Source organism: Alligator sinensis, unplaced genomic scaffold, assembly GCF_000455745.1.
Source record: "Alligator sinensis unplaced genomic scaffold, ASM45574v1 scaffold297_1, whole genome shotgun sequence".
NCBI lineage: Eukaryota > Metazoa > Chordata > Crocodylia > Alligatoridae > Alligator > Alligator sinensis.
This window is the reverse complement of record NW_005841848.1, coordinates 1,065,136-1,083,842: the sequence shown is the minus strand read 5'-3', so window position 1 is coordinate 1,083,842 and position 18,707 is coordinate 1,065,136. Positions and strand designations below refer to the sequence as shown.

Sequence of the window (18,707 nt, the reverse complement as noted above, 5' to 3'; positions counted from 1 at the left end):
CCCCCCACCCCCCACCATATACACCCCCACTCCCCCATACACCCAAACACACCCCAACCACACCCCCTACACAATATACAAGACTAAGAATTTATTTTTCAGTTATTATGCAATCACTTCTATATACAGTATGCAAACACAAATCATGACAAAAATATTTTTGTAATAAAATTAAAATATGTTACAGTAGGTGTTTGACTTTTTCTGGTGATTTGTCTTTTTCTGGTTCTAAGATGACAACTCTCCCCCCTCCCCCCCATCCCAAAAGGAGTGTTTCCAGGGGGCCAGGCGGAGGGACTTCCGGTCCCAAGATAGTGACCAGGGGGTGGGGCAACTGTCAGGGGCAGGGCTACCAATGCAGCCCTCAAAAGCTTGCCAAACCACGTGAAGCGGCCCTCCACCCAAAATAATTGCCCACCCCATCTTAGACAGCTCTCCTGTGTGAATGTGGTGTCCAACAAACAATGCAGAACTTAATTGAAATCTGCAGTCTTTACAAATGCCCAGATGGGCCAGATGAAATCTGCACATTGAGTGATAATACCAGGCAGTGGCTTATAGATTTGGAAGCTGATAACTGATGCCAGATGAAAGAAGATGAGTGGCTGTTTTAAATAGACTATGACGTTATAAAATGTTGAAGTTATGGAGTTAGACTCTACCTGCTGCATAACTTCTTATCTTATCAGGAATGAGACCTACATCAAATTAATTTTGGCCCAGATGCCATAGAATGTACAGTGTGACCTCAGTAAGGGGAGGTGCAACATTGATTCTAAGCCATGTTTGTGCTTCATTAAGCTTAAGCTGGTTGTGCAGTCCAACATGCAAAATCCATTTACCCAGGCTATGGAAACTTTTAAAGCATTGTAAACAAATACAAAGGTTTGGTTTAAAGGTAAAGGGTAAAATCATCGGTACTGTTGGAATTGGTGCCTTTTTTCCCTGATTGGTCTAACTATACATTTTGCCTAAAATAAAGCTGTTACTTTTTATGAACTCTGCACTCCCATTTGGAATTGACATTAATGAATACATGGCCCTTTTTCCTCTTTTGTGTGTACCATCAAATTATTTAGCTACACTGTGACATCAGTATTTTTTCAGGCAGTTCAAGGTTTTAGCAATTTTCTTCCTTTCTCTAAAGGGCATCTTTAGTGCCCTTTAGCCCCCATAAGAAAAAGGCACCATTCCTATTTTTCACGACTAATGCTGTTTATTATCAAAACCAATTGTGATGTGAAGATCACATGTGGCAAATTGCCCAAACAATTACTGTAAATGCATGAGCCATAAACTGTACTGCCAAGGACACTGGTAGGTTAGCTCACATAAAAGAAACAATTGGAGTCTTGGGGAGAAAATAATAGAGATGAGATGACAGTTATTGAAAAGAGAGAACATCTAGTTTAATGTTGTAAATACAGATTTGTAGATAACAGTGATGGTTTTTAATGTGTTCAGTACTTATCAAGTGGAATAGAACATTTCATATTTTTAGAATATAGCCATACTTATTTTTTTAATTGTGATGTCTGATGCATTTGTGAACATTTATTGAGAACATGCTCACATTATACTGTCTCTGGTCCCAAATTATTAGCCTGCTAATAATTTCCATGTGACTACTTAGGTTATTTGTTGTTCTGGATCTGACTTGAACAAAATATATTTTCTTGAGAAGCTTGTGAGTGCTTAGCAGGTTACACCATTTTTTTCAGTTACAGTCTATACGTTTCACTGTTAAATTGTTGTCAGTTGTTTCAGTCCTCCACAGCTCCTGCTGAGACAGTTTTAAACTTATAGAAAGCATCAGTAAGAAAACTCTTTTCTTTACAAGGGATTATATATACAGGCATCAATAAGAATTTGCTAGAAATTAAGGGAGTGTCTTTTTCTTTGGAAAGCCTATCCAGACAGAAATAGGATGTGAGAGAATTTTTAGCTTTCAGGCCCAGATTTGCAATATGAAGGCATCTGGATTGAGACAAAAAATGTAGAAAGATGTGTTTTCCTTTATAAAGATGTGTTTTCCTTTATAAAAATTAGAATAAAATTACCATTGCCCCTTTAAGAGATGATAGGGGGAAACTGAGTTTAAGAATCAGCTATTAAATGCCACTAGAGGGTGCTAAGTAATTGGGTAAAGAATTGTGATTGGCTAAGAGGAAAAGTTGTCATGCATGAAACTAGAGCAGTGATTCTCAACCAGGGTGAAACGATACCCTGAGGAGCCTTAAGATCCTTTGAAGGGTGTTGTGGGATGCTGTACTGTGTTAGCACTCTTAGATGTGCAAACACGATTCACAAAATAAATCCAGACATTTCAAATAGGAATTCACAGTGATAAAACATTCTGACTCGTTGTGGTCTTTTTGAGTTCTTTACTGCAGAAAATTTGCTCTTTTTCTGTAGTAAAAAAACCCCCAAACAAGTAAAAACTTAGAGCTGACATTTTTCTGAGGGTTGCTTTGTGTCTAAATGGTTGAGATGCACTTAACTAGAGGATGTCAGTCCATGCTCTGAGAGAGTTAACAAAGTTCACACTAGGGAAGAAGTGTTAGCCAGCAGAAAAGCATTCAGCATCAGTACTATAGCATAGTCCTAAATGCAGATATGTAAAGCAACGATCTTTTGACTCTTGAAGAAAGACAGTGCCAAGTTTCAGGAAAAATGTTTTACGTCCTTTTTGAATTGCTACAGGCCGCTAAGAGTAGCTGCTTTTAACGATGCATCTGAACTAGAAAAGCCAGTCAAATGTCAGGCTCTTGTGAGTTGTGAGAGGAGAGGAGCTCCAGAGATGAACATGCCACAAGGCCCACATATATGGCTACAACCAATGGGTAAATTAATTGTGTGATATTAAATCTAAGGTTCTGCGAGCTGTAGCTTAGGTGCAATGGAGATGTAATAGGTGCAAGGAAAAACATGAAAAAAATGGAGAATGTGTGAAGAGTAGCTGGGAGTACTGTAATCAGTGCCCAGCAGGAAGCAGAGGGCAGACAGAAGTTTAGCTAAAGCAGAACCTAGCTCTGATCTTTTATTTTGTGTACCACAGATCTCAATTTTTATTTGCCAGATGACTATAAATGGTAATCTGAACAACTATTTCATGAAGTGATTATGCCTTTAGGATCCTGTGATGGGACAAACAGAGGAAACATCATTACGTGTCATTGCCAATCCTTAGAGGATAGGAAAGGTCAACTGGGGAGCACTGGAGCAGAAAGGGAACTCATCACCTTTTGATAAGTGAGAAATCCCTGAAGGTAACAAGGGAAATTTCTTTAACTAGTTGGCCCTACCAGTTGGGAGAGTAGGGAAGTCCTACTTGTGGTTGTTCCAAATCTCCAATTTAGATGCATGCAGATCCTTAATATTAGGGAAACCATGCATGGTCTGGAGCTTCACTAGAAAAAATTAATGCTTCTCTATTGTCAGGAATATTTACATATCGACAAACCTAGGAGGGAAAACAAGAATCTTAGGAGGTCTAAGTCAGGGCTGTGGGACACTGGTAAGGCAATGGAAGTTTTTATTGCTTCTAGCACATTGAACCAATGCTATGAATAGGGGATTTCATTATCCAGAGCAATCAATTAACCTATCTACACAAAAAATACAGCCCTCAGGAGTCTATATCTGATTGTTTCAATATTTTGGAGTAAATTATGATGTTATATAAATCAGGGACATTTCTTTGCCTTGAATATATATCTTTATTTTGTTTGTCGTACATAAAAAGGGTGCTAAAACCAGAAAAGAAGGAAAACAGCAATTATTAATAGCTTTCATACATGCAGAGATTAAAAAGAAAGCTTGGAAAGCAAACGACTAGGAGGAGATACTGTATGAAAAGGGATATAAAATGAAGATGAATAGTATTGAGAGGACCAATTGATCAAGAGCTCAGCTGTGAGGGAACTGAGTGTTTTTACTGAATAGATAATACCCAGTAGGGTTCAGGCAATGTTTGTAATACACCTATTTTTATTAAGATTATTTGGTCTGATGTTATCTGGGGGAATATAGTTTCCAATTACTAATATTTCCAGTTTTTAGTCTTACTTTATGATTGAAGTGGGGAAATAGGTGGCACAGAACAAAGTGCCTTGGCCAGGTTGGGATAAGAATAATCACAGCCTCAAAGCAAATACAGTCCCTTGAAATGAGACTTTATTTTCCAGCTCATTAAAAAACAGAATTTGAGCTTAAATAGTATGATATCCTGTACAATTTTTTAAAAATCCAATGGTATAACTGTCAAGCTGGAGATGTTGGTGCCATCAAAAAATGAACCTGTACTATAATCTTAGGCCCAAAATTTGTAACCTTAGCATTTATCTTGATCTATTTCTAAGTCTTATAGCTGTGGTAATTATTGAAAGACTCATGTGGAGTGGATCAGTTCTATCATGAATTAAGCTGTGATCATGAATTAAGGGTGACCATGCATGGGAATATTTTATATCTTATTGAGTCTTCCTATGGTACATTCTTGAGCTTTAATGCTGAACATAGAACCTTATTAAGATAACTGCATAAGAAAATTAAGAAGAGACTAATCCAGCAGACTGTTACATAGCTCCTTTGTATATAGAAAGCTCTGAAGCCTGCTTAAGTCACTCATACAATGGGCCAACTTCTGCCGAGACAAGGTCAGCATGATGGGGAAATTAAAAAAAAAAAAAAACCTCCTTCAGACAGGAGCAGAAGAACTGCTGAGGCTTGTGTTAGGGAACTTGTATAAATTAGCAATGTTACATCCTATTACCAGTGTGTCCATCTCCAGTGCAGAACTCTAGTAATCCCCTTGCATAGCTATAGAGAAAAGGAGAAAGATGAGTCAGGAATCAAATTTCAAGAGTGCTGTTAAAAAGCTAACCTTGGAACGAGGGCAGAGGAGGCCTTTTTCACCTAAATTGCTTAGCGAAGTAGTAAACTTCTGACTCCCTTTGGAGCTGGAAGGAGTAGGGACTCTACTACAAACTGGGGAGGGGGTTGTGCAGTTCTCCATTTCGTCCTAATTGCCACTGAATAATTTTACAAAAGAGAGTATATTTTCTCCTGTTAGGCTCCTCCACCACTCCCATTTTAAATCTATTTTCAAAAGGTCTGCAGGGAAAAGGCATTAGGCTATATGACCTCTTTAAAGTGTATCCTTGGCCATAAATTGGAAAAGACCCAGCTCCCCCTGCTTGTATATCAAGAAAGCTTCTTGTCTTGTCCAGGCATTTCCCAGAGGCTGACTGCAGTATGCTGAGGCACTTACATAAGAAGGTGACAGATGCCTTACAGAGACTGTAGATAGATATATGTCAGTCAGGTGAGACAGAGAAATAGATACTGTCCTTGGGGAAAGAGATAAAATGGGTGACAATGGGAAATGCTGGTCAACCACTCTTGGGAAGGGACTGCCTCAGAAGTGGCTCTGTAACTACTGAGCATGAAAACTTAGAAGGCCTGCATGGAGCTACGGCAATGTAGTGTTGTTGAGCACAATCCATGACACTGATACTACTGCACAGTAGCATGGGAAAAGACCTGTGCGGCATCTGGATTGTGCAGTAATGTTGGTTACTGCGCAGTCATTAAGCAAGGACTAAATGACTGCTCAGTAACAACTGCACAGTCCAGCACATGTGTAGACATGCCTACTTAGAAGCAGATAGGGGTTGAATAAATCTCTTAATGCGCACAAAAACGTCAAGGCGTGATCAATACCAAGGAGTGATTGTTTCATTTTTCTTTCAAATATTGCTTTGCTAGAATACAAAGAGAAGGTACTATGAGATGGATATCAATATTTCTATCAAAAAGTTAGATGAAAAAACTAGGAGATTTGTGCCAATATCTTACACTAATAAAAATGAGAAAAATGGCATAGCTTAATACATTCAGTATCTTCAGAAATTGTGTGAAATGGATGACAGTTATCACCTCTAGATATTTTTAAAGTTAAATGCTGCTAAAGCTTTCAAGAGCCTGCATGGCAAAAAGAAGAGGCTGACTTGCAGCCAGTTTACAAAGACCATAAGTAGTGCGGTGCAGCATTGCACACAACGATCTAGTTCAGTGTCTAATTCAGTACTCTTTCCTGCTGTTATTTGCAGACACCAGTAGCAAATCACTGGTCATGGTCTCATAATGCCAGGACCAGAAAATAAAGCCCTCCTTAGGCATTTCTACATCACATAACGTTTTTGTGTTCTCTTGAAGAACCATGGACTAGATAAGCACACACAAGGCTTCTAATTCTCATTTTTAAGCTCTTTCCCCTTCCTCCTGGCCTTTACTCATTTTTTAAAGTGCCTGTTTTGCCTATGTTTTCCTTTCATTGCATGAGAGGAGAACAAGTTTTATATTTTTAAAATGGTAAGTGATTAGAACCTAGTAATTAATTTGCAGCAGTTGAAATCCATTGTCTTCAGTTTCAGAGCCAAAGTGCTTTGGCTGGATCGGGGTTTTAAATTCCTCAACAGAATAAACAGCTAGTATGACACTAGTAATAAATGCAGTGTTTAAATCTGTCTCTAATGCTGCCAGGCTGTGCCTCACTGCTTTTCATGTAAACAACTTTTGGACACTTTATTGTTTTACTCACAAATAGACGAAAATACAACTTGGGATGTGGACACTTCTCTACTGACAACTAGATTGAGACCATTAAACATTCACTCATCTGATCAGTTGCTAGCAACTTTTGATCAATCCTGAACTGGGTTGGCTTTGAAATAATGAAAACTTTCCAATTTTCTCACTTTTTCCAATGAAACCTGAAAAACGCGAGGCATTTCCAGAGTACTTGATAAGAAACAGAATATTGAAATGTTCATTACTAGCTTGCTTCAGTGTGCAAACAGGTTCCCTCACTAAACAATAGAGTGACTGAACAATGAAGCACAAAAAAGTAATTTAGCAACATATCCTTCGATTTGTCGGAAAAGCCTTAAGCAATCGCATGAAAATTTTCAGAAAAAGGCACAAGTCCTGTAAACACATATGCAAGTAATTTTATACACAATCAATAGCCTCATGAAAGTTCAGTGGAACCTCTCATACATACAGGGTGTGTCTACACAAGACTCTTTACTGCACAGTAGACTAATCTATTGCACAATAAAGCATCATTGCCTACACATATGCGCCATTTACTGTGTAGTAAATTAGTCTGCTATGCAATTAGCTACTACTTGTGAACACAGGTAGTAAACTAACTTCATAATAGTGCATGTTTAGACACTGACCAGGAGCAAATTTGCTTCTGGTCAGACACAACACTAGGGGACCACAAGAGATGGAGAAATTCAGGAGCTGGGAGCCAAGCAGTGCTGGGACTGGAGAGCTCTCTACTTCCCTGTGCAGCCAGGGGCTGTCCAGGAACTGCCTCAGAAGTGGGACAGCTCCCAGCCCGCCACTAGGGCTGTGTGAAATGGGCTCTATTTGATTCGGATTCCGCCTGAATCAGGGACAGTGATTTGATCCATTGATTTGGATCACCGTCCCTGATTTGATTTAGCCGAATATGAATCTGAAGATTCAATGCTGATTCAGCGAATCAGTGATTTGGACACAGGCACAGCTTGAAAAGTTTTTTCTACATACCTTGAGGTAGCAGCGTGGCTTGTCATCGCTGTGGTGCTGAGACACATAGAGCATCCCCCAGGAGCACAGGGGGCTCTCCAATGTGCTCAGCAGCAAACCCAGAAGTGGACCAGAGTTCTTCCGGTCCACTTCCGGGTCTGCCGGGGAGCGCGCTGGGAGGCCCCCCCCATTCCCTCCAAACCGGTAATCAGCTGCAGGGGACCCCAGGTACCCCCAGACCCAGGAGGCACCAGTCACCAAGCCGGGGATGTGCAGGGGCTCCCCTGTATGCTTCCCAGTAGACCAGGAAGTGGACTAGAAGTGCTTCTGGTCCACTTTTGGGTCTGCTGCCAAGTGCACTGGGGAGCCCCCCTTGCTTCTGTGGGATGCTGCATCTGCACTGTAGCGTTCAGAGATCCTGCTACCTAAGGGTATGTAGAAAAAACATTTAAAGCTGTATCTACGTCCGAATTGCCAAATCTGTCCGAATCTCTCCAAATCGATTTGGAGGGTTCCAAATCAATTCAGAGAGATTAAAGTGTCCTTTGATTCGATTTGGATTTGGAGATTTGGCCACGGAATCAGGCCAGATCTCTGTCGAAACGAATCAGGGACTGAAGCTTCGCTCAGCCCTACCAGTCACCAGCTGCATGGGGAAGTGCCACTGGGCACAGGGCTTGTCCCCATGTATACAGGGCCAGAAGAGATCTGATGCAGCAGTTGTCTCCTGGCCCCCTGCTTGTCGGGACCCCTCCCAATGTGTATGGGGCAAGGAGACAGCTGCCGCTGCAACTGGCAGAGCTCTCCTGGCTCCGTGCACAGGGGGACCAGGCTCATGCTCCCTGCCAGTTCCCTGGGCTAATCCCAGGGCATCCTGGAGGTCCTCCAAGTTGTTGCAGGGGGCCAGAGCAGGATAGGAGCAGACCTGTGAATGGGAATACAGATTGAGACCAGATTTGCTACCAACAGGGAGCACATGTTGATGTATTTGCCTGCATAAAGTCACTTCTGTTCATATTGAGGATTAGGTCTCTAGTTTATATAGATACAGACTATAAGATAGTATCACTGTAATCAAATTCAAACAGACTGATGAATCATAGTAGCTGCAGAAAAATTTCACATATTTCAAGATAAACAGTTGAATAAAGTTAAATATAAAGTAAAATATATGTAAAATACAAACACAAAAATATCTGGCCACCTAAGTATTGAGAGAAATACAATGGAGAAATACTTAGTCAAATTGCAAAGCACCATTCTTTGTCTTCTGTTTCACATAAGCAAGCTTGACAATGACTTATACATTTCATAATGTACAGAGCCATTTGACCAAAATAAAACATTATTATTGTGGTAGTGATAACAGCTATTATTCCTAGAAGAGAGTGTTTAAAAGTCTAAATAAATGAAAAATCACTAAGATCTGTAGCAAATGGATATATGGCTTTCCTATATTGTTACATAAAATACACATTTTAATGGCTCCAACATGATCTATTTGTGGATTGAAACTAAACCAGTCCACAGCAATCTATTATAGATGTCAGCCTATTTGTTGGGATTTACGTATTCCTAAATTAGCATTTCCAGGTAAACCAGGTAGTTGCCTTTTGTAAATCATGCACTATTACTGTCCATAAAGCCATCCATATTCCTTGCATATAAATTAATGCATTCAAAGTTTTCCACTTTTATGGCTAACATATATAATCCATATTTTAATAATGATGTAATTGAAATATTCAATGTACCTATCCATCAATACTTTGATTGGACAGCTGGAAAAAATCAAATACAGTCATCCAGTTCACCGATGACTAACCAAAATTACCTTACATAACACGTTTTCAAATGTTTTGTCTCATCTTTGTTTCAAATGACTCTTGAGACTAATATTAAAACAATTTCCTTAGGAGATAACTTCATAGCTTAATACAAGACACGGTAAAGTATTCATAATATCCAAGACTAGCTTTTTAGTTTACTTTTACCTCATTTGTCCAAATTTTATTTTCTTCAATAACCCTAAACAAATATTCTCCCTTCTTTATAGTAACACCTTTCTAAAACTCATAAAGTCTTATGTTGGTGTTACCAACCCTAGCAGTATTATCATGAATGTCAAAATATTTCATGCTTTTCTGAAAGCCTCAGTGCTTGTTGTCATGTGATTATATAAGACACTCAGTTTTCATTTAAGAACTTGTAAGTCCATCCAGCTATGAAGAAAAGCCTAATAATATGGAAGCTAAGGGCTCAAAACCCAGAAAGAACAAAAATACTCTCCAATCCATTTATTGTTTTTTAACATTTGTGGGGTTTTAAGCAGATGTCACTATTTTGGAAGGGGATAGATGATTTTTAAATGCTTGTGGTTGACAATACTGATTAGATGATTGGGCCCTCTGGGACTAATCTATCAGGAGTATTCATCAATAAAAAACCTAAACTATAAAGACCTTATTTATGATAATGAATAATATACTGTATTATATATATCACACACAAACACACTCACACACACACATATATATATAAAATGAATACTGAAGGAAGCAAAACTGAATTCCTTTAGCTGTGATAAATCAGAAAGCTGAACAATCACTATTGCCAATTTTTAGAATGAGCCACGACATTTCTATTTGCTTTAGGTGTTTTACTCTTAACCACTGCAGTATCATCATTATCATTTTTAGCCAGATTGGATTTGACATTTCTTTCATCTGTATAACTTTAATTTGAAACTGCTACATACAAGCGTTGTGTCTATTTTTGCAGGTATGACAATGGAAGAGCAGAGTATCTCCATGCTTTACCAACTGCAGACCTTTCCAGAAGGAGGTACATCTTACTCCTTGCCTGTTCCACACTTCGGTATGAAGAATTCAATGGTTTTGTTCTGTTTTATTCTTAATTAAACAATAATATTTTAATCAGTTACCTCTACTCGTATCTAAACTGACTACATAAGCCAGCAACATGTCACATCTAACATCCACTTAATGCAACGGCAAAATTTCAAATAAGGGCTTTGAACTCCAAGCAGACTAGACCTACACTTTGTGATATATTCCCCCAGTTCTGCAGCACTGTGCTTGGAAATTTTACAAGTCTCATTTAATTTAATAAAATGAGATGTTTAATTAATGAAACATGAGCATGGATAATATAATTAGTAACCTTTGTTGGCATATCACTTATATTGATAACCTATTATATTTATTTTGCTCTCCTCACAAATTTGAGTATGCCACCACTTACTGTAATTATAACGCACAATTGCACAGGAGGTGGAGGTTTTGGCAGCTTTACTGAGGGACAGTGGTTGGTGTCAGAATGTAAGGAGACCAACAGTGGATTATTCAGTTTGGAAGAGCAAAGTATCAGCTGGGTTTTCCTGCTAAAATGGACAACAGTTAAATTATGTTATCTGTCTTCTTTAGGTTACAGAACCAGTGATCCATTGAAATAAATGTGACAACTCATAGCCAGATATATAGTTTCAGGTTGTTCGTAGATTCAGGAAGATGATGCCACAGTGGTTTGCACATTTCACATTTCCAACCTTCACTTTACAATGAGAAGAGCTAGAAATACCACTTCAAAAAGAAAGCTTGAATTGGAACACAATTATGTGACAAGGAGCAGAACGTGCAGGCCGTGAAGGCTTCTGACTTCTGCATTACCCTTGAGTGTGATATCAGAATTTTTTCACCCGTCCTGACCTAAGGGACTGCCCTCCCTTTGCTGATTGGCAAAAAGAAGTAAGGAGCAGGCCTGGAAAGCCAGGGCAGGTTTGACAGCCACAGAATGGCTGATCTCTCAGCTGGTTCTATGTGAATGGATAGCTTGTCTTAACACCGGCAGGGAACAGCTGCTGTCATGATAAGAGCAATGAATATAGTCACTTCCTAATAATAGTAATAAACTTTAGTCAAATCCCCATGCCTGCATGTTACTCAAGGTGCACATTTATGATTTAAGTTTACCAGTAACAAACTTGGATTCAACAGCTGTACATAAAGCAGGAGACTCTCATTTCAATGCTTTTTCACTCACATTTGCTTTCTGATTATGATGTGCAAAAGAAAAGAATACAACAAAATTTAATTTAAATGCCATGTTTTAAATTAGCCATCTGGAAATTGTACACCTATTCCTGAAGCAGAGAATATGATAAACTGTAAACATAATCCATAGCAGTCCTGTAGCCCTTGATTCTCCTTTTGTACAGGTTCTGCTCCAGTGCAGGAGGCAAGGACTTCAGGGAGTTAACTTCAGCTCCCTGATTCCAAAACATCCTACCCAAGCACAGGTTAGGGCTGCAGAGAGGCTCACTAGCTTTCAAATATCTTATGCCAGTGGAAACTTGGGCATAATGGAGTTCTGCCATGCTATATACCCAACAGGCAGGATGTGGCTGGGTGTGGAATGTGGCTGGAGAAGAAGGTAACAAGAGCACCTAGTGCAGGATTTCTAGCAGCAGAGTTCCCTTGAGCAGGAGGAATTCTCCACTGGCTATTTCCCACTGGTTTAAAGTCATTTTGTAGTTGTGCAGTTCTAAATGGCCTTAGTACCAGTTAATCTGGCCCCTTAACCTTTTGACTATCATTACATACTGATATAGCCTAGAGACCAGGAGTGCTCAACCCCTGCTCCATGGACCAAATCTGGCCTGTGGAGCTATGGTAACTGGCCCTTAAGGCTCCCACATGTCAGGAATGTGATAGAGAGGGAGTAGTGACAATTACACTGCCACCCCTCACCCACCACCAAATTTTCAAGCTTCGCATGGCTGGATTAGGTCTAGGCTGAGCTGTTGCCACACAGCCAGATTGGGGCTCAAACCAGGCCATTACGATGCAGCTGAATCAGGCCCAAACTGGGTTGTTACCATGTGGTTGACGTGGCCCTCTTCCACACAGGCAGAAGCCATGACCCCTTGAAGGGCTAAATCTTGCCCATCCCCACCTTGCCCCAGCTGCATTGGGCCCAGGATGGATCAGACCCCTACCATGCCTGCCCCACATTCTGGATTGGGCCCACCAGCCAAAACCAGTTTGCTGACCAGATTAAGATTATTTGGGTTGATGCTATCTGGGGGAATATATTTTCCAATTACTAATATTTCCATTTTTTAGTGTTACTTTATGATTGAAGTGGGGAAATAGGTGGCACAGAACAAAGTGCCTTGGCCAGGTTGGGATAAGAATATTCGTAGCCCCAAGGGAAATACAGTCCCTAGCCTACAGAGCAAAATGATTGAGCACCATTGCTTCTTATTTGTGCTTCTTTTGCAAACTAAGAAAAGAGACAAAAATGCACAGACAAAACAGAATTAATGGCCTTATGTTCAATTACAGCTATAATTAAAACAATCAGGAATCTAAAACTAGGAAAGAAAGCACAGGGACAATTGATCAGTTATCCCATGTACCATAAATTCAGGGAGTAACACTCTGGAGAAAGGAAGAATCTAGTGGGAGATAACTCCAGCAGTTATAAGAAAAATGTTAGCATCCACCTCTCTTACACAGAGGATAGGTAGCCACATGTACACTCCACAGTTTCTAGATATAATTATTATGCCAATCAGCCACATCTGCCATATTCTTAACATCACTGTCCAAATGACTCCAGGCAAACAAAAACCAAATGTAGTACCTGCCTCAGTCCACAAGCTTGTACCAAACTCTAAGACCAAGGGTAATTTATGGTTATAGATCAGAGTCTTTGCCTGTATTCAGAGCAAAAGACTCAAGCAGAAAGCCTAGAGTTCATAGACATAATTCAAAGTGTACCCTACTGAATGGGTTTCCACAGCTCATCAGGTACTTAAAACTATATATTATAGATATTTTTCTTAGATACAGTCCAGTAGCGACAGTAGGAAATCGACTTCTATTTGATCGAAATGGAGTTAAGATATCACAATGAGTGGCATCCATTACCAATTTTCATGTCAACAACTACTTAGACAAAACAATATAAGTTAATCTGTCATTTCAGGTCATGTGTGTTTCCCTACATTAGTTACCATTTAATGTGCATTTTTAATGAGTTTTAGACTATTCAAAGCCTAGCTAAACATATATGTTTGATGCATGCATGGATATTTTATTATAGTCGGACTTTTCTATTGTCTATATAGCTTTTGAAATGTGCATAAAGCAGATGTTTAAATTCAAACTGGAAAAACACAGGTGGAAACAAACACGTTTTCCAAAGTTTGATAGAAATCTGTTTGGCCATGTATATGCATGAACTGCAAACAATCAAGAGGTCTATAGTTACTAGGTGTTTTTGATGAGCCTACCTGAGTAGCTGTAATCTTTTTATCTCTCTGCAGAGTTTCACTTTTCATCATGATATTTGACAGATACAAATTCTGAGAGGTAAGCCCATTTTTAAATAATAATGTCAAAAGGCCCTTTTTCTACCTCAGTCAGAGACATAGTCTTGACCAATGTTCCCATAAAGGTTACAAAATAAGGTCCTGTAAAAAAATTATGTATCCATAGTAGCTTGCTTCTAAGACTGCAAAATTATTATTTTCTCCTATTAATACAAATAGCCCCCCAAAAGAGTCCCTACATAAGGCAAGCAGAGTTTGGTCTATGAAGGATGAGCTTCTGGTTAAAAATCCCTTTCTTAGGAAGTTAATTATCCACCCCTATTATTAAAAAGAAGAAATTTAAGTATCTTACAACCAAGTACTTGTGGGGTAGGGGAGGCTGGTTGTTTGTTTGTCTGCTTGTTTTTTGGTTTCTTTTTGTGCTTAAAGTTAGGCTTCCTTGATTTTTAAAAGTTGTTAGCACCCAGCTACTCTCAAAGTTTGGTCATAAATGTTTTATCAGATAAGAAATCACTCTGATCAGTTATTTTATGTAATTTACCATTTACAATTCCCAATGTATGTGACTGGGTCGGAATATCCTCTAACTATATAATTACTGTAATTATATAATTCTTTTTAATAATAACTAAAATTAGCATTTATCTGCGTTGCCCTGTATCCTACGATAACGGACTCACAGGCCCCACTGTGCTTGGTGCTGTGTAAACAGAGAACAAAAGTCCCTGCCCCATAAACCTTATAATTTAAGTAAAATTGAGAGGTAACAGATGGATACAGACAGATGGGGAGCACGAGGAAACAATGAAAGAATATTGGTCAGCATGCTAGACATGGCCATAGCACACCAGCAGCCTATCCATGTCAAATTCTTTGTCATCACCATAGCAAAGGAGAATTTTTATGTAGAATATGAAGAACAACAGTGAACAATAGCTAGTGAACAACAAGCTATGAACAATAGTCTTCCGACTATTGTCAAAACTATAGCTAGATAGCTATAACTATTTTCACTATATGTTCATTCATCATAGCTAGTGGGTAAGTGGTGGTGTAGCACAGTGGCTTTCAAAGTGTTCTGTGGACCTCCAGGGTTCCACAATAGCTCATCAGGATTCCACCAGGTGATTGAGGGTAATGGGCAAGCAGGCCAGGAGGCAGTGCACTGCCAATCCTGGGCTGGGGTGCCTGGCTCCCTCAGTTCACATGGCCCATGGAGACAGGGATAGGGGTTCTGCAGCAGGAGAAGTCATCTGAAAGTGTCCTGTGACTCTAGGAAGTTTGAAATTACTGCTGTAGCATATAGATAGGTCAGACAGTCTCTCTCCATGTCTGGGAGTGGTCTGCAAGGTTAAACTCTTGGACTGGATTCCTCCTACACAGACCTCCAGCCTCTGCTGCTTTTCTGGATCTCCTCCCCCTCACTTTTGCTTAAAAGAGAAATATGGGTCATAGGAAGTTGAAACCACAAAAATGAAATAGTGTTGTCTGATTGAGAAAAGCCATAGACAATTAAAGCTGTAAACCCATCAATAATTCACCTCTGGTGCCTAAATGTATTAGAGAAATCTGTAGACAAAATACTGATTTGATCCTCACTCAGGTAATACCTGCATTGATTTCCATAACAAAGTTGCTTAATAAAAGTGCAGAATTAGGCTCCAGGGACTTGTTTCTGAACTATTACAATCAATTGAAGTTTTGCCATTGATTTGAATGGGAACGGGAGGAGAACCCATGTATGTGCTGCTCTATTTAAGTATAACATAATGTGTTAAATATAGAATAGGAATATAGAAGTGTAGGTGTACTCCTGTATTTTTTTGGTTTAAGGAGTTTTAGTGGTAATTTAACTATTACTATTTTATTCTCCATTTACTATATTCTTATATTTTAACATTTTGGTTTTTAATAAAGCTACAGTTCTGCATGTTAACTCCTATTTTATTTTATATCTATTTCACAATTTGTTTATTCATTGTTTTCTCTCTCCTGCTCAAGATTTTTATCAAAGTACTCACAGGAACACTCACCGGTGACAGGAAGATATCACCAAAGGTTGCCCACAAAATAGTTCAGCCAATCATAGATAAGATTGTTCCAGCTGTTCTGAGTGCAACAGGATCTTCCCCTGAGTTATTAGTTTCCTGAACCACCATTATTGCTTTTGTCCCAATAACAACATTTAGAAAATCTACATATGACATAAATTATAGGAAAATATGGGGACATTTTACGTTAAAACTGTTCTTGACATGCCAAAGAACTAAATTTAAACTCTTGAGACAATACATTCGTCTCAGTTTACAGAATAACTCCCACTGATGTCAACTGGATTTATATGATTTACAGATTAAAATCAGTACATAGTTCTCAATCTGTAGGACCCATGTTAGCTTCCAAAAGAACATCACACGTGCCATATTTAGTAATAATGGCATTTGATAATAATTAACTTTGCTGCAGAAAACAATTGTATTATATATGTACGTGCCTTATTTAAAGCACAAAATGGTCTTACTTATCAAGGAAAACTAAGTGAAAGAAAACAGCATGGAAATGTTTAGCTTCAGTGGTTGCAGTTAGCAAGTCAGCATTAGCTGATGACTTTTAAATGGTAAAAGTTTAATCCTTTGAAAGCTAGAGAAAGGTAAGATGCAACCTCACCTGTTCAGCGTTGTCTTTAAGCAGCCTTTGAGGTATTTGTCAGTCAAATCTTCTTGTGTTTTATTATCCACCTCTTGCTTAGTTACTTTCTTATGACAAACCAGTATGTAATTTTTGTCATCATTGTTTGCCCAGAATGTGCCAACAGATGTCTCATAACGTATACAGAACTCAACTTTAGCTTCATCTCTTTGATACGGCGGAACCAATGAAATCTTAAAGAAGAACTGGTCAGTTTCACCATCATAAGAATTAGGGACATAGTCTGCTAAGATGTCATAGTGACTTTGCCAATCATCTAAGGTCATTCTAACATATATCAACTTTTCAAAAGATATATTTAGAACTCTAATAATGCCATTCATACACGTTACTCCAGGTAAGAAGAAAACTGACTCCAGCAATACTTTCTCTTCACGCACTTTTTGCAAAAGATCTTCTTCTGAGGCAGGCAAAGTAAACAGTGGAGATAAAAAATATTCCTCCACAGGCTCAACTTCATCTTCAAAGACATCATTTTGTGATGTAGTTGGAACTTCCCAGGTATCAAATTCTTTAACAGACACAAGATCAAAACCAAATGCATCAGCAAAGGAAACTTTTCTTGCAATGGTAGATGGGATTTCTGGCTCTGTATCTTCTGAAGAAGCAGAATTCCGCCTTCGTGGAAGTGGGGAGAAACGAGGCTTAAGGGTAGTTTTAACATCTTCATCTTCTGAAGGGGGATCACTTAAAGTAGGGACTTCTAATAAGTTATCCCTGCTAACCTGACTGGGTTCTTCAAAAGACTCCATTGGGCTCTCTGATATAAACTGAAAGAGAACTGTACAACTAGTGGCAGATGATATTTGAGACACTGTGATTTAAAACAAGGATTCATGTTACAGTTGACATTGCAAAAGGGAGTCAGGTCTATTAATAGGTGCAATGGCTTGTAAGCTATGTTAGTCTGCTCTCCAAAGGCCTTAAATCTGATAGTATTAATGTTACGGTTTCAACTATGTTTCATGGCTGCAGTGATGTTTTTAGGTAGTGTGTACGTGCAAAGAGCAAAAGCAACATTTAAATAGCTGATGTTTTGCAAAACTGCAAATATGTAGGTATTTTAGGCAATCATTTTGCATTGTAAAGCAAATGCATAACATATTGCACAAATGTAGAACCATAAATAGGAGGTATGGCCTATCAACAAAAGATTTGCTTTATTATGGATTATTTCTGTTTCTCTTTTCAAACATATTATTTTAATTGTATCCAAATATAAAACTTCAGTCAAATTCTGCTCTGATTTCATGCAAGCTCAGTAAGCCAGATCCTGAACTATGTCAGTTTATACCAACTGAAGTCCTTGCCATCAAAAACATGTGCCAATCTTATTACAACCATATCAAAATACCTTTAAATTAAGCCAAAATGAAATATAGTGAATATATTGAAGGTCATATTGTAAATCATCACTGTAAATATATCCATTTATCCATACTAGTTCTTTTATAAAGTCTTTTGGGCTAGATTGTGTCTAGTCCTCGTGCAGTCTCCTAGAGGAGGAAGCAAGGAGCTTTGCATGTGCTAAAAACTTGAGGTGGTGCCTCTAAGAGGCCCCACTGGGGTGAGAAAACTCAGTATCACCCATGGTATGAGCCTCTAGCTAAACACCAGAAATCAGTTTACTCAGAAACACCTTAACCAGTCAGCATATACTTTTAAGATATTCTGAAGATAGAAATTTGCAAAATAGTTTTTGAGGCATAGGCCATTACCTCTTAATTTCCTCCTCCCATGGGTTATCATCTGTCCTTCCCTGCTGTCTTGATATGACTCTCAAAGTGCAAGTTTACTTTTTAATCCAGAAATGTGACCACAGCTCATGTGGACATACCCAAACTAATCTTAAGTAGCAGTCTCAGGTATGGGGAGCAGTATATCCATGACAGCACAGAGTTTCTTCTGGATTCTTCCAAGATCTCAGTTATGTTTCCAGAGTATTTTTTCCAGGATCTCAGGCACGTTCTACACGAAACCTCTTTCTTCTGTGGCTTGCTGTTAAACTACCTCAGGTATGCCTACATGAGATGCAGTTGCATTTTTTGGAGTGCAA

The 18,707-nt window shown here is 38.9% G+C and overlaps 1 protein-coding gene across 1 annotated transcript in view; it reads right to left on the bottom strand.

Moving 5' to 3' along the window:
• Positions 1 to 17,426, bottom strand: part of PPP1R3A (protein phosphatase 1 regulatory subunit 3A) — a 48,747-nt gene extending 31,321 nt beyond the window's left edge. Inside the window, exon 1 of the mRNA XM_006015968.2 lies at positions 16,610 to 17,426. Coding sequence (XP_006016030.1) covers positions 16,610 to 17,403 — 794 coding nt within the window. The 5' untranslated portion in view covers positions 17,404 to 17,426. The remainder of the gene's footprint in view (positions 1 to 16,609) is intronic.
• Between the last annotated feature and the right edge of the window lie 1,281 nt (positions 17,427 to 18,707).